The 22,035-nt window shown below is 31.9% G+C and overlaps 1 protein-coding gene across 4 annotated transcripts in view; it reads right to left on the reverse strand.

Annotated features, from left to right (window-relative positions):
- Positions 1-3,936: 3,936 nt before the first annotated feature.
- Positions 3,937-22,035, reverse strand: part of LOC126883281 (calcium-binding mitochondrial carrier protein Aralar1) — a 143,817-nt gene continuing 125,718 nt past the window's right edge. For all 4 annotated transcript variants that reach the window (XM_050648623.1, XM_050648620.1, XM_050648621.1 and 1 more), the window contains 3 exons: positions 20,654-20,943; positions 12,339-12,429; positions 3,937-7,504 (listed from right to left, as the gene is read on the reverse strand). In XM_050648623.1, the coding sequence (XP_050504580.1) occupies positions 7,336-7,504; positions 12,339-12,429; positions 20,654-20,943 (550 nt within the window). In that variant the 3' untranslated portion in view covers positions 3,937-7,335. The remainder of the gene's footprint in view (positions 7,505-12,338; positions 12,430-20,653; positions 20,944-22,035) is intronic.

Consider the following 22,035-nt stretch of genomic DNA (forward strand, 5'->3'; position numbering starts at 1 on the left):
AACAGCAATAGTACAAGCTATGAAATACATACTCGGCTCTAACCACGACAAATTCATAATATGTACGGACAGCAAAAGTGCAGTAGATAAACTTAAAAATGTTAAAATAAATAGATCAGTTAATCATATTGAAGCAAAAATCCTGTATTTACATAATGAGATACACATCAAGAATAAAGTCGTCATATATCTATGGGTAAAGGGACACGCAGGTATAACAGGTAACGAAATAGTGGATGCCTTAGCAAAAACAGCCTCAACATCAGGAGAAGAACTAAATCTTAAACTACCCCCGTCCGATTTATTCTTAAATCAAAGAAACAAAATAAATGAGATGTGGCATAACTTATACAGTGCATCAACAACCGGAACAAACTTTTGTAAACACCAGCAAAGAATCCCCAGAAAACCATGGTTTCACAAAATACCAAACAGAAACTTTGTCGCCACAATAAATCGAATACGTGTTAATCATGCACTAACACCTTATCATAAGCACAAAATGAAAATTACAGACGATCCACTTTGTAGTTGTACACATGTACATTGGTACATGTTTTACTTGAATGTCCAATAAATAATGTAAACATTAACAAACTATATAAAAACTTAATTCACTACAATATAAACCTTCCAATAGACCTAAATTGTATTATTTTTTTCAGGAAATAATGATATACTTTATGTACTTCATCAACACATCATAAATTGTAAACTAAAATTGTAAAATTACTAACCAATTTTGTAAGCAATTCTGCGAAAGAAACTAAATTTAAAGCATTATTACAGGAAAAAAATGGTGATAAAAAAAAACTAAAAACCAATTAAAAAAAATAAAGAAATAAAAAAAAACAAAAAAAAAATAAAACAAAAAAAAAATAAAACATAAAACACACACAAAGAGGGCTGAAACCTCCCCGGCGTTGAACCGGGTTGACGCCCTAGCGCTGTGAAAAAAAAATTAAACACCTTACTAATGCTACATATTACTAACAAAACAAATGAATACATCATGCTCAAGTTTGATACTATGAAACAATTTACACAACTTAATTATTCAATCTAACATAGTCTGGCTAATTGGTTCTCACCAAAGCCATAAATTCCACGGAAAAAAAAAACGAATTTAGTTCAAATAACTCTTATTCTCGTCCACGAAAAAAAATACTACCTATTCAGCTTTTTTATATTTCACTTTAAAGCACGTATAATGTGTGTATTATACTTCAAGTATTGTTAGTTAATGCAAAGTTTACAAAAATTATTTAACCATTACGGCGTATAACAGGCGCCAGTATCTAGTATCACTGAACTGACTATTCAAAATTTGGTTTAAAAATTTGATCGTTTATGCTGTTTTGAGTAGATGGTTGTAGAATGCTAGGTTTTGAGTAGATGGTGTTTAGAAATTAAAAAGCATTTGTCTGCAACAATGTTGTGTGATAAAAGCCAAAAAAATCATAGGTTTCATTGTTTTTATAGTAAATTTTTGTTTTTGTCTGTTAATATTTTTTTAGGTACCTATTATGAATTCTGACTGTACAAATAGTTCTCTTATAAATAATATAACAATTATTCAATCAATGTCTCATTAAAAATGATCAATTTTAATTTACAAAATCTAAAAAAATAATAAACGAAAAAAATATTTTATTTCTATATCGACGCTCCTCAAAATTTGGTGTTCCGGGCGGACGCCCGGCTTGCCCGCCCCTTTATCCGGCGCTGAATGTGGCTACTATACACCCTATTAAATTGTGATAAATAAACGTTTCTAGCTACTACCAGAGGTGTACGACAGGGGATAGTGAATGGTTGACCCTTTCCAAATTCTACTCCACTGGGGGAATTACTATTTTAGTGCAATTTTTCGATTCTCCAATACTTTCTATGTAAATAGGATATTGATTGGTAACGATAAAGTCATTAGTTTTCGAGATATTTGAAGTTAAATATGAAACGGCACATTTTGAATAATGTATTGTGTCGCTTTATTTCTAACTTCAGATATCTCGAAAACTGTTGATTTTATCGTCACGAATGAAGAGTAATTAACTATTCTAAATGAGAAATAAGCCATAATTTAACTAAAAAATGATTTTATTAACATCAGTCGTTGTCAAAATACAAAATATTAATAAATGAAACAAAAATGTTGTTGCTTAGTAAAAAATTCTTTTAATAATTTAATCTGACTCATTTATATCGGCAATTCAGACATATAATACATTTTAAAATAGAAGATTTTAAAATGATATTGCCAATATGTTATGAGTTGCGTTCCTGGGACGACTTTATTTACTGAAAGATAGTTCATTCGATTACATAAAATCAACCCCAACTCAAGAATATCCGTCACAAAAAATCATAGCATGTGATTTGTCTTTAAAAAGACGACCACGTGCAACGGCGACAGTAAAATTCTCGCGTTAGAGATTCCATAGTAAATCACGAGGTTTGAGGTCCGAATTTTACGTCGAAACGTTAATTAAATCATGTTTTAGTTAAATTGTGGCTTATTTCCCATTTAGAATAGTTAATTGCAAAAATGCCACCAGAAAATAGCTTCAGAACAACAGAATGAAGAGTATATTATTTACATAAAAAGTATTGGAAAATCTAAAAGTTACACTAAAATAGCTATTCCGTCAGTGGCAAAGAATTTGGGAAGGGTCAACCAGTCAATTTCCCCTGTCGTACGCCTCTGGTAGTAGTCAGAAAGCATTATTTAACATAATTTAGTAGGGTGTACACTACCTACACTTTCTACCAAGTATGATAAGAATACGTTAAATAGTTTTAAAGTACTGGGTACAAATAGTTTTTAGATATTATTCATATGAATCATATCATAACTTAATCAAAATAACTGCGCCGTTTCATGTTTTATTTGCGCCGTTTTACCAATGAAGAGAAAGTTTCTATTTACATAGACAGTATTAAAGAATCGAAAAATTGCGCTAAACTAGTAATTACCCCAGTGGCGTAGAATTTGGGAAGGGTGAACCACTCACTATCCCCTGTCGTACGCCTCTGGTAGTAGCTAGAAACGTTTATTTATCACAATTTAATAGGGTGTATAGTAGCCACACATTCTGCCAAGTATGATAATGATACCTCAAATAGTTTTTTCCGACGACCGTCCATTTATGATCAATTTTAACACCCTCAAAATCATTGATTAATGACCCCTATTAATGAATGATGTTCTATTAATGAACGATTTCATTATAGGCAACACAACATACATTGCTTGCATAAATTAATTAAACGCTCTGTGATTAGCAGTGACCTGTGGTGTAGGCAACCAAACACATACCTATTTATATTCCCACTAAAAAATTTAAAACCAAGTAGCCGCTGTTAGTACTATCTGTCATTGTATGTCATTATTTACTTTATTGTTTAAAATTCTGTGTATTTGAAAAATCAAATGATGGATATATCTTTATTTCTGAAAAGTACCGTCGACGGAAAAGTTTTGTAACGAACTCGTGAATTAAAATGGTGATTAACAATCTCGAACATTAACGCGCTCGCCCCGCTCACGCGTTAAAATATCTCAATTGTTAATCGCTCTTATTAATACACTTGTTGGTTAAATAACTATTAAGTACTGGGCAAAAATAGTTTTTAAACTCAGTAAGGAGCCATATTTTATTTAAGTGATTTTGATCAAATCTTAATATTTTGAGGTCTAGAATCTACAACTGATTCTTAATGATTCACCCTGTATGGGGTCTTTATGTTGTTAAAAGTATTTTCCATTACAATTAGGAAACATGCTTTTCACTTGTGTTTGTGCATTGAGGTTTTCTACTGCTCGAGTCCACTTTTCTTGACTTGCTGAATTTAGACTATTAATAAGCTACTCGGTGATTTATTAATATAAGGAGGTTACTGATAAAATGAAATATTTTGATTAAATAAATAATGTAATTTTAACTGTGTATAATTTATTTCGTACAATAGGTTAACAACGCAGAGTGGTCAACAGACTTTAGCAGAACTAAAAAGTTTATTTTGTTTGTAAGATTACAATACACGATTTAATCATTATAACCATTAAAATAATTGTAAAATATAAGAAGTACATAAAATTTGATTTCATACATTTTAAAGAACTTCATTCAACTTATGAATTTTATCTAGTGAACTAATTTAACAAAAATATTATATAAGAAATCAAAATATTAACGAAAACAATGGTCATTGGTCACCTATAAATTTAAATTAAAAAATATATGATATACAATATACAATAACTATACAATAATATCAATAATTATGGAAAATTTATTTTGTTTTTGTTACTTCTAATATTCTACAATTTACAGAAAAGAAATTACAGAACGGATAGATATCACAGTTCCTGATAACAAAACATGTTTCACTTTTTTAAATAAAAATAAAGGACACAAAAAAATATATTCCTATCCTAGTTCCTATGTACAATAAAATATTTCACATTTGTTATAAAATTCGTTTGTTTCGCTTATTTAGAAAAATCTTAAGATCAACTAATGGCAGTTATTATTTTTATTAATTTAAATCGTCTTTTAAACAATATAGACATAGACCGTTTCAAGATATTAATGCTCTAATTGTAAGACATTTGTAAGCAATATGTAAACTTTCTATAATTGTACAACATTTATAGGGTTTTCACCTATATCTTTTGGTGGCTCAAGAATATTAAAAACCTGTTAACAGCAATGATGATGAACTTTTTATTTCGAAAACGTCGAAAACGCGATGTAGGGATTTTACTAATTTTTTGTGAATAATAATATACAGCCGCTACAGGAAATCATTTTAAGGATTATGTAAAAATTAAGTTTGCTAACAGTTTCATTCGACAGTATTGACAACTGATGATTTATTTCTTGAACCAATTCATAATTATTGTAGATTATATAAATAAATATATAATATATCATTGTAAATATTTTCGGATTTAATAAAAATTAACGAACCAACGACATTATTAATCAACCCTATTCTGCAACTTTTAACAAATCGAATAGAAATGACCAAGTCGAATCGTAATTACCAGAAATCGGAATGTTCGATATCTATCGCGTCGTTTTCGTGTTTGGATTAGCATTCCGCAACTCACATCGTAATCAGTGTAAATCGAAAACGTCAACTTCTATTTGACGCGCTCAGGAGGAGGTGGCAGCACCGCACTGTAAAGTAAAATAAGTGTTCTGTGCGGAGAATTCATCAAAAAAAGAAGAAATTTTGGTTTATTTTGGATGGTTTTGGTTAAGTTTGACAAATTCGATAAAACCAGAATAAAAAATGGCAAGTGGAACACCGATTGGGAACACGAACACCAAAGAAAAAACCTTGCTGAGCATTTAAATTACATGGTAGACTTTGAAACACTAGATACGTACAAATCTACACATTCTACCAGTAAATTAATTAGAGCAGCAATTCTTAAAATGTTTAATGATTTCTATTAACCTTGATGCTGCATATTTTATTATTGGTACCGTAAAATGGGGTGAATAGGAACGGTTTTCAACTTTCAACTGAAAAAAATGTCACTAACACAAGACATATTGCAAATATAAAACTTATCCATTGTTATTTGAGTCTTGCCTTCCTCTTTTGATATTTAGATGTTAATAAATTAAAAAGTTAATACTTTAATCACAAAAAATCAAAACCTGTTGTTGAATGGGAACACCTGTATTAAAAACTATTGTGTTCCAATTCGTACATTTGTAGGGTCAATAGAAACAGGTAAAAAGTGTCTAAGGTGTAAAGTAACATACACAAATAAATATATAGTTTGTATGGTTGGAAAAGAGATTGTTGAAATGAAAAATATTTTTTAAACTCGAATTTGGCATTTTTCTCTGAAAGACTATTAACCAGTTTCTTTAATAGTCTAGGAAACTTGTCTTTAACTATTGTGGATTCATTCCTGCCCGGTCCTGTTTTTCATTCCTCAACTATTTTGCGACACATAATCTTCATGGGTCTTGTTGTGTCTTGACATTGACATCCATTTAAACTTTTTGGCCAGCAGTTCTAATGTTTGCAGAAAACCATATAAATATTTATTTACAAATTTACGGAATCCACATTTGGTCCTTCGAGCCGGATGCTGATAATTAGTACCCATAATAATTGGAAAAATTGTGTTCATTAATACCACGCGTGGTTGAGAACCCCGATAGAAGTTTGTTTTGCATTGGAGACGATAGCTAACCGCTAGAAACACGTCTTGCAAGGCATGGTTCTTTCTATTCTCTTTGTGTGGATCAATATAATATGTATAATTTGTTGTTAGATGAGATATTCTTTCGTTTAGACTTACTCTATGGAGATATTAGATAAAAAAGTAATTTCTAATATGTGGGGTGAATGGCAACACGGTAAATATTATGTTCCTATCCACCCCACATATCTCAAATTCATGACGTGAACAGTAATAATTGTTGTTAACAAAAAAAGTTAACAGATAAATCAAAATATCATCATGTTATATTGTTGTAAAGGTTAGAATAAACAAAAAACAATACTCTTCAAGCTATTTTGACAGACATTTTGTAATTACTGAGAAAGTTTTTTAGGATGAGAAATATCCTCACAATTAACGACTTTGTTTGAACACCGAGAACATAGGAACTAGTGACGCCAACAACACAAACCTAAATTTCCTAAAGCCATATCACGTTAGTCAACTTGAAAAAAATTAAATAGCCCAACGAAAGTAATATACATGTTTAGGAAGATTATTGTAATTGTTTAGTGAAGTTTTGTTCCTATTCACCCCACTGTTCCTATTCACCCCATTTTACAGTATATAAAATTAAATATACAATTATCTAAATAAATAACAACACAGACTAAAATCACTAATTAATTTAACAAATAAACGCGAAAACAACCATAATATTGCCAAAGTGCAAGCGTCAAGACAAATTACGATGTCGAAATGTGATCTCGACAGGACTTGTGTAGTCGAAATCAATTTCTACCCGATAGTAGAGGTCGAGATGAGTTACAGAATACCAATTCCTATAAATTCCGATCTGACTTGCTGACCTCTATTCGATTTGACTCATTTCTATTTTATTTGTAGTTACAGAATAGGTCTGAATATGAGTACACTATGCATAATTAAAATGGTTTTTCATATCTTAATTTACAATCTCTTAATCCAAATATGTCTATTACCGATATATAAAAATATACTATAAAAATGCAATAGATGTGTTTGTTGATTACGAAACAAGCGAACTAACAATTCTGAAGCAGCGATAACAACAAAAAGATTTTTTTAAAACCTATTTCGGGACTAACAAAAATATTTCTTTAGGATTTTTGTGGTACCGAAAATTTGGGTAAGCAAAGTCCGAATTTGCTTTCGATTCCTGAGAAGATTGGAAGGGATACTGAGTATCCACCGACGTGATCTGGATTGGCAGGTTTCTTTGTATCTCCTATCGTTGATATCTGTTTTAGTTCGGATCCCGATGGGCGACTGTAAAGAAAAATGTAGAGTTTAGTAAGAGTTTTTTACAATGTTATTAAAAATATTTTCTCCTAAGGATTAATTTAGATCAAGTCAAGTCACAGTCAGATACGGTAAAATTGATAAAGATAGCTTCTGTGGTTTTTCAATTAGCCCGATCAGGGAACGCAACATTTTACGAAAACCTTTAAAAAAATAAAGGAAGGATGAAAATTTGGGAATAGGTAGTCGAAATTGTCTATTATTATATAAGAAAAAGTTTACAATTCTACATCCCCTCCATTTTACAAAAATTGGAAAATACGGGGTGAAAATTTTTTTCTCGGAATATACGTTCAAAATAAGTCCGGGATTGAATAAAATGACTAATTCTAAGTAACTTTTGTTCTATAGAGTTTTTTTACTAAGTCAATACTTTTCGAGTTATTTGCGAGTGAATGTGTTCATTTTTAACCAAAAAAATTTTTTTTTGGACGGTTTTTCGGAGATAACTCAAAAGGTAAGTATTTTAGCGAAAAAATATTCTTAGTAAAAATATAGCTTATAAAAAATTGAAAAAACATGGTGTATGCGTGACGTGTGCAGACCCAGTAGAAGCAGAGTTGCAGTGAAATGTAGGTTTTTCTTCGTCAAATTCCAAATCGAATATTTCAATGTGAAATAACCAAAAAACGGAGCACTTTTCGGGGAAAATTAATTACAATTTTTTTAAAGTGTTTAAAAAAAGGTTTATTTTTGTTTTTTAAAAAAGCTTCTTACATTAAAAGTAAGTGAGTTACGCTCAAAATATTGTTGGTCCCCCTTAATTAGCTTCTCAAATAAAATTAATTGTTACCGCTTTACAAGTTACTTTACTTATGTATTGTTTATATTATCTATAAGTTTCATTGGTTCAAAGTGCTCAGTTTTGAAAAAAATTGGGTTTAAAATAAAACAATTTTTTTTATTTTTGAAAAAAATCGTAATTGTTTATGGAATTAACTTAAAAAAATTAGGAATACCAAAAATCTCAAAGAGTAATAAAATGAATGTTTTGCTTTTCTGAATATTTTTGATTTTTTGTTTTCTTGTTAGACAAAAATTGGTTATGCTATAGCTGTTCAAAATTGGCCTAAACTAGTGATTAGTTACTCGTTCAAGCCATTTTAACTACAGCTTTTTCAAAACGAAGCACTTTGAACCGATGAAACTTACAGATCATATAAATAATACATAGACAAAGTAACTTGTGAAGTGGTAATGTTAAAATTTATATGTGATGCTAATTAGGGGGTGATTTTCGCGATTTTTTTAACAAAAAATAAAAGGAACCAACAATATTTTGAGCGTAATCTTGATGTAGCATTCTTATAGATGTTTTTGATTATAAATTGTCGATTTTGATCTCATAGATTGCTTTTGTAATATGGTTCGTTCTAATTGTCTCAAAAGAATGCAAGAATTGAGTTCATTTGTTTTGCACTGTGGATTACTCTATTATTTTGCATGTGGATCTACCTGAATGCTGAAGTATACTGACGGTGATTTGCCCGGACGCGTATTTTCGTTTGAGTGATCATTTCACGATGGCGCGGTTTTCAACTAGACACGGAAACGTCCAGATATATTTGGTTCTAAACAAGTGTTGATTTCAAAGAGCTAACCCCCCGAACTACGCAGGTTTGTACCGAAACATGCGGCGTTAGGATACTACATACCAGTGCGCAGTACTACGTTTATTCGTTTCATGTGTTGTTTATTAATTTGCATTTGTAAAAAAAGCACTTTCAAATGAAGGGTAGAGGCAAAGAAGGTGCTATGTCATTTTTTGCAGAAAATGAGTTTCTGGTCCCCTCTGTTAGCCAGCGATCTCACCTACCATTCTATAAACCAGTCATCGCTATGAACGTGTTCAGTCAGGAATAAGAACATATTTTAATTTCTCTAGTCAGGCTAAGAAGGTGGCAAGTCCGCCTGGTCCCGGCGAAAAAGGTGCTATGTTTAATGCAAATTTAGTAAATAAACGAGTTTTCGTCAGTGCATAAATGAGGCCATCCCCGGAAAAAGGGCCCACATGCCAAATGGCGCTTTTGAGAAAAACGCAATTGAAAATTTAACAAGTATTTTGAAAACAAAGATTAAAACTTTGAACTTTATTGAAAGCTAAAATAAAAGTATTGTATTTAAACTAAAGTTACAATAAGATGTTTCAAAGATATAGACACATTTTTATGTAAATATAATTTTTTTACATTAGATTGTCATGGGCCCTTTTTCCACAGATCATTTGCGAAAATATGAAATAAGTTTAAGAAAATCTTTATTTGGCAAATGACGTAAAAAATAAACATTAAAACAAGTTATTATTATACAAAGAAAGTTATACAGAAACTTCTTCTAGTATCCAGCATATCCATTGTTCATCTTGTTGGGACAAAAACGAAAATAGATATCTCACTTCATTTTCCTTCGCCGGCTTTATTCCAACCACTGGGACAGTTTGAAGAGCAATGTTTGTGTTTATGTTTCTTCCTTACCAAATTGTGAATGGTATGTAATTTTCCATGTATGTTTGAGAACAAGCCAATGTTCCGTCTTTTTTGTATTTCATTTGTACATACTGTTGAATGTTGAAAACAAGTCCCTTTGTTTTTGGCTTATTTAGAAAGAGTCCTTCCAAACTTTCAGTCCAATTTTTGATTAGCGTTCTGTCCATGACAACATTAAAAGGAGATGCATTTTTCCGACAATGCACTATTGCTTCCAAATATGGCTTTGCCGTTCCTATGTATTCTTTCTTTTTTAAAGATGACTTTACCAGCCCAAAATTGCGATCGCACTGGTTAAAGGAATGGCCACGAACCGGAAATATATTATGTCGAATATTGACGTTAAACTTGTGTGCTAGCCACATTCCAAATTTTACCATTGAAATGTTCTTATTTTGTCCTCCGCACGCATTCGACAAAAATACGATTTCAGTGACATCGCCATTAATTTTTATGCACAAGCAGTCATAGACGAATGAAATAACAGAATCGGCGCCTTTTTTCCTTGTCCTTCCATAAATGTATACATAAAAGACGATCCATCATTGTGAATATGTATATTAAAGAGATAACACCAAAGTAGACGTTTATAAAACTGCACTGTTACATTGAGTTTCGGAACTGGTAGATTTTGTCCATAGTCAAATTCAATAACAAGGCAACTACTGTCAGTTTTACTTCTTTCTATCAGATTCCTTCTCATTGCTATATGTCGCTTTATTTTCACATTGTGAAGGCGGTAGGAAATTGCACAGGCATCGTTAGGATTAATAGATAGTTTTTGTTTACATTCTGTGCAGAAATCACATACGTCTGTTTTGGGATTGTTGATGTTATTTATAGTATCATGGTTGAAACTGTATGAACACAGTGACTTAAAATACTGAAAGTATGTCTTGTATTTCATCTTTAGATTTGTGCATGTCTTTTCTTTATAGTATTGCACAAAAAGCTCATACAGCTTTTTAATATTTAATTCGGGATTCTCAAAATATTTTAGTTCGGATTTGTGTTGGGAATAATGACTTTTCTTAAACGGAATAGTTTCCAAATGCTCTTTAAGCAAGTCATGAATGTTGGGAGCCAATTTGTGGGGTCTGTTGGCATGTGTCCCTCGCTTTTCTGTAAATGAATCCCCCTCAATTACCTTCTTTTGTACTACACGAATGCGCTTCACAGATACTTGAAAAATTTTTTGGATCATGGTCCGATATGTTTTTATTCTGTCACCCTTTTGAGACACGAAATATTCCCATGTATACGCTCGTACAACTTTTGGATTATTCTTGAGTCGCTTAAGGTCCACATTAAGTTTTTTCATACACTGAGCCAACAAAGAGTCTTGTTGAGGCTTTGCTTGTAAATAAAAGTGTTGAAATAAATGTTTTTGATCATCGACATTTAAACGGGTAAAACATTTGTCCAGGCAGCATTTTATGATTAACTGAAATTACTTAGCTGCAACATCGCGACCTGCCGAGATGACGTATATTTTACCTGGTTGCCTTTTAACTTTTCTTTTTTCTCGCGTCACATTAATCTTCTTACATCTTGTCAGTTTTTGTCTAACTACCTCTTCGTTAGAATCCATTTTTAAAGATCAATAAACACACTTACGTTAACGACAAGCAAACGAACAACGGACGCGAACACAAATTTGTTAAAATGGTTTGAGACACTGTTGCCAAATTTGGCCGAAATGAACTTTACATCATGGCGGATCGATTTAAACGATCTGCGGAAAAAGGGCCCATAGGCTTATGGGCCCTTTTTCCGGGGATGGCCTCAAATAATAAACAAACACCAGAGAGTCTTAACCTTTAAAACTTTTTTTCCCGAAACTTATTATTTTGGCATAGCACCTTCTTTGCCTGTACCCTTCAAATAAATGTATTTTTGTTTTATACTACTTCAAATTTTTTTATTATTTCCAAATCGACTCTTTACTACCAATACTTCCTATATACCAATTTTATGGAAAATGAAAAAATATTAAACCAAAAAATTATCATTCGTTAAATCTGTGGAAACAAAACATAATAATTTCGTAATACCAAAGTTTTCTTCTTTTTTCTTTATAAAGGACACCGCACACATCTTATGGAAAAAATCAAGTGACTCAGATACAATAAAATTTACAATAACAGATTCGTCTCAAAATTACAATAATTTTGTATCATTGCGCCAACTCTGAATTTTAATTAACAAGGGCGTAAATGTTCCCGAACCACATATCTTCATATTTTGATTGAGAGGGTTAATAATCTCACAGATCTACGTATAACGAGTAAATAACAAATAAAAAATATACTTACGTTCCTCCAAAGTCGACGTAGAGATATCTTTGGAGCAATTCATATGTGACTAGGGTAACACCAAATTGTGGGGAAGACCTCATGACACGAGCTAAAATCAGAAAGTACACAGGTATACAGATGTAGTAATATTAGGACACTCTATACAGGGTGAGGCAAATAAAGGGCCTATTAGAAATATCTCGACAACAAAAGGCAACAGAATAATGAAAATTTTAATTAAGGGGTTTTGAAGAGTCATCTATTTAATGAAAATATTTTCATCTATTTGATACTTCCGGTTATACCGGAAGTTGCTTATAACTTCGTTTTTTAAATGGAACACCCTGTATATTTTTAGATTTTTGGATTCTCTTCAATGTCTTCTATCTTAAAATATGAGGTTTTGTAATATTGTACAGGGTATTTTAAAAGATAATTACGTTTTTTTTTATTAATTTCGTAGCAAAATTCACACCCTGTAGAATTGTAGTAGTTTGACATCTAAAACTCTACTTACGTTCAAATGATTTTTAATATAGTCTACTATTGTTAAGAATCATTAGTATAGCTAAATCTTTAATTTCAGTATACAGGGTTGGTCGAAACTCGGAATGAGTATTTTCTGAGTTTTCTTAAATGGAACACCCTGTATTTTAGTATTGTAATGAAATGATATTTTACGGTACTTTTTTATTTCTTAAGCATTCCCTATACCTAACTGCTTTAATTTGTGCTTAATTGTTAATCGCACCAACAATCTTAACTACGTAGGTATTTTGATTGCTAAACCATTATTGGTAATTTAAAGGATCAGTCTGGATTAATATGTATTTATTTCTGAAAATTTATTTGTGACTGAATTTTTTCACGGCCAACCTAATAAAATTTTACGTATTTTTTGTTGAAATTAATGTTTAGCTTGAATCACCAATAACTCACAAATTAAAGCAATTAGGTATAGGGAATACTTATAAAATAAAAAAGTACCATAAAATATCATTTCATTACAATACTAAAATACAGGGTGTTCCATTTAAGAAAACTCAGAAAATACTCATTCCGAGTTTCGACCAACCCTGTATACTAAAATTTCAAAATTAGCTATACTAATGATTCTTAACAATAGTAGACTATATAAAAAATCACTTGAACATAAGCAGAGTTTTTAATGTCGAAACTATTACAATTCTACAGGGTGTGAATATTGCTACGAAATTAATAAAAAAACGTAAATATCTTTTAAAATACCCTGTACAATATTACAAAACCTCATATTTTAAGAAAGAAGATATTGAGGAGAATCCAAAAATGTAAAAATATACAGGGTGTCCCATTAAAAAAAACGAAGTTATAAGCAACTTCCGGTATAACCGGAAGCTGAAAAGAGATGAAAATATTTTCATTTAATAGATCATCCTTCAAAACCGCTTCAATCCAATTTTCATGATTCTGTTGCCTTTAGTTCTCGAGATATCTCTAATAGGCCAGTTATCTGCCTCACCCTATATAAAATAAGTTTAAACCTCAAAGGCAATAATCGAGGTATTATAAATCCTTGGATTCAGTAACCCCGAGTAACATTGAAATAGCATGCTTTTTATTAGTTGAAGGTGTATAATTAAGTATAAGCAATAACCCTGGCGATACACATTATAGTAGTATCTAGGAGCCGATTTACCTCGTTTAAACGCACCTTTTACGTCAAAGTGACGTTACCAGTGATGTATCTAGAATAGTTTGATTAAAATTTAAAAATTAACATAAAATAAATATATTTTACAAAATTTAACAAAATGGAAAGTATAGAAAGAAGTTTTTTTTTAATAAAATGGATTATGGTCTTAATAACGAAAATAAGGAAGTCTGGTTTTAAAATATCCAATTTATTTTAAATCTATTTTATATTAAATAATGATAAATAATAATAAACAATAATTAATATTTGGTGGAAACCCCATTATTGTCAATACAACTTTGCCGTCTTCTGTTCATAGATTAGACCAATCCACTCATGTTATAGTCAACAAGCTCTTCCCATGCCTGCTCAATTGCTTCCAATAATTAAATTACATTCCGTGGTCTAAGGTTTATTTCATTAAGGGCCGGTTTTTCAGTGCTAGGTTAACCTATTTATTTTTCGGTCACCGAAATATTCATGGTTAATCAGTTTTTCAGTACTAGGTTAGAGCTTAAACCCGTTTAAGTTAACCAAGAATTTAACTGATCCTCGTTAGATGGTTTAACTCTGAATTTTGTGGTTAACGCTTGCGCATGGGTGCAGTGAATGAATCAGGGTCAAATTATGTTTATTTTGAGTATTGCCTGACAGAAGAGATTAGTTGGGTTATGTTATTTTTTATTTTGTTTTTATTGCGGGAAGTATTCTAAAATACCTCATTATTATAAAGAAATTATTATGTATTATTATCGAAAGTATAAATTATTATCGATATTATATAGGAAGGGATTATAAGGAAATATGTTTAAATATATTACATCTTTAACAGGTACCTATGTGTACACATACAGTAACAGGATTTAATGCATATGATTCCTAGTAATATTTTAAACAGATAATAATTATTTATTTGTCTTTTTATTTAACAGTTTGACTTCTTATTTCCTGGTCAATATGTTCCAATAGTGACAACACCGTGGTCTTTGACAAATCGGCAAAAAAGTCTAAATCGTCCCAGTAATTGTAATGGTATCTTCTGTTATGAAACCGAGGTGGACGTTATGAACTAAATAAAGATTCTGAAGTTGATATTGAATTATTCAGTTTTATAAATTTGGTTATGAAATTGTTTTTTTATTTATTTTTCTGTCAAATTGATCATTATTTCTCGAATTGCACATGCCAACAGAAAAATAAAAAGTGGTTAGCTAACCGAGATTTTCTTAACTTGGTTTAAACCACTGAAAAACGCTAGGAGGGTTAAAATATTGGTTAAAATTTAAACTGGGTTAGCTAACCAAAATTTTAACCTGTCACTGAAAAACTGAGCCTTAGTTTTAGTCCATGTGGTGAGAACGCTCCCGTGTGAAAAAAATTTCTGATTCAATTTCTTCGTGGATTCCTATTCAAAAATGTCCCCTTTAAACAAATCTGAAGGGTGCCGGGCGGAATTTTTGGGCAGAAATTGTTTAAACAATTTTTTTAAACAAATACAAAAGATCGCGTTTTTTTGCTCCGGAACATATATTTTTAAGTTTTGTGGGTTATTCTAAACAAGAAAGGTATCTTGTAATTTTTCTTAAAAATTGATAGTTTTCGAGTTATAGGCAATTTAAAATCTGAAAAATGCGAAAATAAGCATTTTTGAGGCTTAAAAACTCATATTCAAATTAGTATTTTTGAGGTTGCCAGATACTTGAATTGAAGACCAAACATTCCGCTTCAAGATTCTGAAGAGAGATCGCGTCTAACCTTAATTTATACTGTTGTTTTTTAATTGTTAAATATGCGTGTTTATCCGATTTTTTTGCCGATGCGGCGCGTTCTATTTCAAAAATCTCCTATTTTCCTCCAAAAAATATTTTTTCTAGATTCTTTGGGACATTCTAAATAAAATAAGTTTCTTGACATTTTTCTCAGAAGTTAATAATTTTAAAGTTATAAGCGATTTAAAATCCGAAAAATGCCACAAAACGCATTTTTTGATTTTAAATCGCTTATAACTTTAAAACTGTTAACTTTTGAGAAATGTCAAGAAACTTATTTTATTTAGAATGTCACAAAGAATCTAGAAAAAATATTTTTCGGAGGAAAATTGAAGATTTTTTGAAACCTAGCGCACCGCACCGGCAAAAAAATCGGATGGACAGGCATATTTAACAATTAAAAAACAATGGTTTAAATTAAGGCTAGACGCAATCACTCTTCAGAGTATTGAAGCTGAATGTTTAAACTTCAATTTTAGTATCCGGCACCCTCAAATATACTAATTTAAATATGAGTTTTTAGGCCTCGAAAATGCGTATTTTCGCATTTTCAGATTTTAAATCGCCTATAACTCGAAAACTATAAATTTTTGAGAAAATTTACAAGATACCTTTCTTGTTTAGAATGACCCACAAAACTTAAAAATGTATGTTCTGGAGCCAAAAAACGTGATCTTTTGTATTTGTTTAAAAAAATTGTTTAAACAATTTCTGCCAAAAATTCCGCCCGGCACCCTTCAGATTTGTTTAAAGGGGACATTTTTGAATAGGAATCCACAAAGAAACCGAATCAGAAATTTTTCCAGACGGGAGCGGTCTCACCACATGGACTATTTGTTTATAAACTCTACCCACACATTTTCGACAAGGTTAAAGTCTGCACTCCGGGAAGGCCACGGAAGAACATTAACATGAGTTTCTTCCAGCCATTTTCGAACAATCTTCTACTCGTATGTACCGGGAAATTGTCATGTTGGAAGATGAAGTCGTTGTTAAGGAATCTCTAGACTCTAGATCACCGATGGCAACATTGTGTTCTCAAAAATATGTTTGTAATGTAATCCTGTTAATTTTTCTTCTATTTGATAACAAACGCCCGGGCCGTCAGCACTTATCCATCCCCATACGTTGACCGTATGGTCAACTTCTTCTTCAGGTGCCATCTCCGCTACGGAGGTTGGCAATCATTATAGCTATTTTAATTTTTGAGGCAATAGCTCTAAATAGTTGTTTTGAGCTGCATCCAAACCATTCTCGCAGATTCTTCAGCCATGAAATTCGTCTTCTTCCGATGCTTCTTCTGCCATATATCTTTCCTTGCATTATGAGTCGCAGGATGCCATACTTCTCGCCCCGCATCACATGTTCGAGATACTGTAGTTTTCTTTCTTTAATTTTAAGTTCAACTTCCTTCTCTTTACCTATTCTTCTTAGTCTAATAGTGGAGAATCCTCCACTATTTCTTACATGATTGTTCATCATACCTATGATTTCTCGGCCTATAAACTCTTACTCGACCATTGCTAAATGACTGAAATACAAAATGCAACTCGTCTCTTCTTGTGATCATCAGTCAAAAAAGGTTTCCTTGCAGCTGCACAATGTATCAGACCACTTGCTTTAATTCTTCTACGTGCAGTGCAAATACTGCCCAGAAACGAGCTTTTTGAGCTGTGGCAAAAGGAGATTCTCTCAAATAATCTACTAAAATCTCATCCTGTTGATCAGTGGAGACCTTCTGCCCTCTTGAACCACCCAACCGTCCTAGAGTGAAAATTATCCCATCGATTTTCCATATGCACATATGGCTCACGTTCAAATCTGCAACAAGTTGCCTTAGTGACCAACCTTTTTCGAGTTTGGCAATTGCTCTTGCTTTTTGCGCATCATTCAAATGCGTTCTAACCATTTTGGAGGAGTTTGATATCGTTTTATTTTATTTTTCAACACTCGCGAAATGTTTGACAAGCATTGACTTTTTGAAATTTTTTAACTTTGACATTTATCAATTCCGTACGACACTGCATTTTTACCGTATTACAATATAAAAATTAAGGTTTAAACTATTCAGTGATCGTAACTGTACATAGTTGTTACTCATGGAATTAATAAAATAATGGTCGATTCTTCACTTTATTTCGATATTTGGGAATATGGTTGCCGTGTTGGGTTGTTAACGCATGGAACACCAAGGATATTGAACTTAAATATCTGTATAATTTTTAACGAACCTCGGAGCTATTTCTGAAACCAAATAAAATATTCAGTCGAAACATACAAAAATATCATTTCTTAGACACCTATATCTGAATGGCATAAATGCTTCGACAATTGGTTTGTTCGAGTGCAAAAGTGTATTAATTTAAAGACGAATATTACGAAAAACAATAAAGCTGATTTTCCCAAAAATATACTAAGCATCAAAATTAACGCACCACCTTAAAAATGGGACATTTTTGATGTGTCGTATTTCCTAAACCTGTTATCCGATTTTAGTGACTGTTTTAGTATGTTATAGCTTTATTCTTCAAGAATATCGATGTAATAATATTATTGCTAAACATGTAAGTGTCATTGTATGCCTGGTGTAATAATGATAGTGTGTTTTTTCCTCAAAGTTTGGAACACCCTGTGGAATATTCTGGCTTATACAGGGTGTCCCGAAAAGAATGGTCATAAATTATACCACACATTCTGGGGTCAAAAATAGTTCGGTTGAACCTAACTTACCTTTGTACAAATGTGCTCATAAAAAAAGTTACAGCCCTTTGAAGTTACAAAATGAAAATCGATTTTTTTCAATATATCGAAAACTCTCAGAGATTTTTTATTGAAAACGGGCATGTATCATTCTTATGGCAGGACCACCTTAAAACAAAATTATAGTGAAATTTGTCCACCCCATAAAAAATTTATGGGGATTTTGTTCCCTTAAACCCCCCCAAACTTTTGTGTACGTTCCAATTAATTCATTATTGTGGCACCATTAGTTGAACACAACGTTTTTAAAAATTTTTTGCCTCTCAGTATTTTTTCGATAAGCCAGTTTTTATCGAGATGTGGCTTCTTTTTACTATATTTACATAAAAAATTTATGGGGGTTTTGTTCCTTTAAACCCCCCAAATGTTTGTGTACGTTCCAATTAAACTATTAATGTGGTACCATTAGTTAAACGCAGTGTTTTTAAAACTTTTTTGCCTCTTAGTCTTTTTTTGATAAGTCAACTTTTATCGAGATGTGGCTTCTTTTTCAAAATGTAGTAAAAAATTTAAGTTATAAATAAATTTTCAGATTATTAACAGGTGTCTATAATCATACTGAACCATATATAAATAGGTGGTGGATTCGACAAATATTCAAAATATATCGATAAACACTGGCTTATCAAAAAAGTACTAAGAGGCAAAAAAGTTTTAAAAATATTGTGTTTAACTAATGGTGCCACAATAATAATTTAATTGGAACGTACATAAAAGTTTGGGGGGGTTTAAGGGAACAAAACCTCCATAAAATTTTTATGGGGTGCACAAATTTCACTATAATTTTTTTTTTAAGATGTTGCTGTGATAAAAATTCCTCATGTCCATTTTCAATAAAAAACCTCTAGGAGTTTTCGATATATAAATAAAAATCGATTTTCATTTTGTAACTTCAAAGGGCTGTAACTTTTTTTGTGTGCACTATTGTATATAGGTCAGTGAGGTTCAATCAACCTATTTTTGACCCCAGAATCTGTGGTATAATTTATGACCAATCTTTTCGGGACACCCTGTATAAAGTATTGAAATTAAAACTCAACTGTGGCCTTAGGCTTTTTTAACATTTTGCTTTTTATTTCATTGGCTTAAGTGAGATAATAAAAAAGTTAGGTACTTGAACAGCTAGCCATGTTATTCATCACTACAGGGTGTTTCTAAATAAGTGCGACAAACTTTAAGGGGTAATTCTGCATGAAAAAATAATGACCGTTTGCTTTATAAACATATGTCCACACATGCTTCGTTTCCGAGATACGGGATGTTGAATTTTTTCTTACAAAATGACGATTTATTTATTGCTCTAAAACCGGCTGAGATATGCGAATGAAATTTAGTAGGGTTTAAGAGGTAGTTATTGGCATTTTTTGACATACAATTAAGAATTTTATATTCACTATTGGCGTGCATACGGGATGCATCTAAAATATTTATACCCGTATGCACGCCAATGGTGAATATAAAATTCCTAATTCTATGTCAAAAAATGCGCAATAACTACCTCTTAAAACCTATTAAGTTTCATTTGCATATCTCAACCAGTTTTAGAGCAATAAATAAATCGTCAGTTTGTAAGAAAAAATTCAACATCCCGTATCTCGGAAACAAAGCATTTGCGGACATATGTTTATAAAGCAAACGGTCATTATTTTTTCATGCAGAATTACCCCTTAAAGTTTGTCGCACTTATTTAGAATCACCCTGTATTGATGAGTAACATTACTAGTTGTTAAAGTACCTAACTATTTTATTATCCAACATAAGCGAATGAATCAAAAAGCAAAATGTTAAGAAAGCCTCAGGCTACAGTTGAGTTTTAATTTCAATATTTTATATACGCTAGAATATTCCACAGGGTGTTCCAAACTTTGAGGAAAAAACACACTATCATTGTTACACCCGGTGTACAATGAAACTTACCTCTTTAGCAATAATATTACTACATCGATATTCTTAACTAATAAAGCTATAATATACTAAAAACATCACTCAAATCTGACAAGAGGATTAGGAAATTCGAGACATCAAAAATGTCCCATTTTTAAGGTGGTGCGTTAATTTTGATGCTTAGTGTATGTCTTCTATTATTTGTGCAAAAACTTTTAATATATGCTCATAAACCATAGACTAACCTGTAGTTCCTTTCCAGAGCGCACTAAATCCTTCTTCCTTATATATTTTTCTAGCAGCATCCAATAGCCCATTGTAGGTCGTTTGTCCTGATCTAGCAACGACTTGCAGCCTAGTTTTAATTACATCAGCAGGAGTTACTAGGGCTGCTGCAGGCATACCAGCTATCATACCAGCCGAGAGAAGTGTCAATGGACTGTTGTATCCATTTTCGTCGGCGAATTTAGCCTTAGTGTGTGCGTAGACTGGGAAGTAGATACCGCTGAAAGGTATATCACGGAGGAAACACGCCCTAAAATTGGTGATGTCATTAAATAAATTAAACCGATTGAAAAGAATTAATGGTGCCAGCTATTAAAACAACAGAACAATAATTTATGTGGCCAGCAGAGCCAGATTTGAGGCAGTGGGGGCCGATGGGCAGAATTAATGGGGGGCCCTACCTCCTACCATTAAAAAAATGTTCACCTACTTTTATAAATATATTTTTAAAAATTAAAAAATACAAGAACTGTAACTTGTTACAGTAAAAGTAAAATATTAGAAATAAACATATGGTAGGGGATGCCAAGCCGGGATTTTTGCAGTTACTCGAGCGCGTCAGATTATCATATGGGGAGAAACGTGGTACCCTGCAGATGTACCTCTACCATATATTGGCTCTTAGCACAGGGGAGTTCGTTCAGGGGGTCCCGAAAAAAAAATCTATCCTAAAAAATACTCGAAATTGTCAGATTAAGATAAGGTAAGTTAAGTACAAGTTCAGGTAAAAACAGCGAGGAAAACAGGAGACAGAATATGTAAGCTGGAGGTTGATAATGCGGAAGACAAAGAAAAAATCAAGCAAAATAAATCCAAGCTGCAAAAAATTAGAGACCAACGCATATATTATATTAATCACGACCTAACTGCAATAGAAAGAGAAATGCAGAAAAATATAAGACAAAGAGCCAAGGAAGAAAAAATGAAAGGGAATCTAGTGAGAATTGGGTTCAACAAACTAACTATAGGAAAGGAAGAATGGAGATGGAACAGGAACAAAAGAAAACTAGAACAAACAAAAAACTAAGAGTAAATGATAGATTGGAACATAAGGTAACGAACATGGCAATGGATAAGGATACAAGTACAATAAATCATAAACGACAGGAAAGAGAAGGACAAAAAAGAAAAGAGGAAGAAAGAAACAAGGAGAACAGAAAAGAAATGTGGACGCTGGGAACCTGGAATATTAGGAACTAGAGATGGAGTTTGAAGAAAAAGGACTAGATATACTAACAATAACTGAAACTAAGAAAAAAGGACAAGGAATGGTAAAAACATAAAATGATCATGTCTTAATATATAGTGGAATAAAAGAAAACAAGAGAGCAGCGGCAGGGAT

This window comes from Diabrotica virgifera, chromosome 4 (genome assembly GCF_917563875.1).
Source record: "Diabrotica virgifera virgifera chromosome 4, PGI_DIABVI_V3a".
In the NCBI taxonomy this organism is placed as follows: Eukaryota; Metazoa; Arthropoda; class Insecta; order Coleoptera; family Chrysomelidae; genus Diabrotica; species Diabrotica virgifera.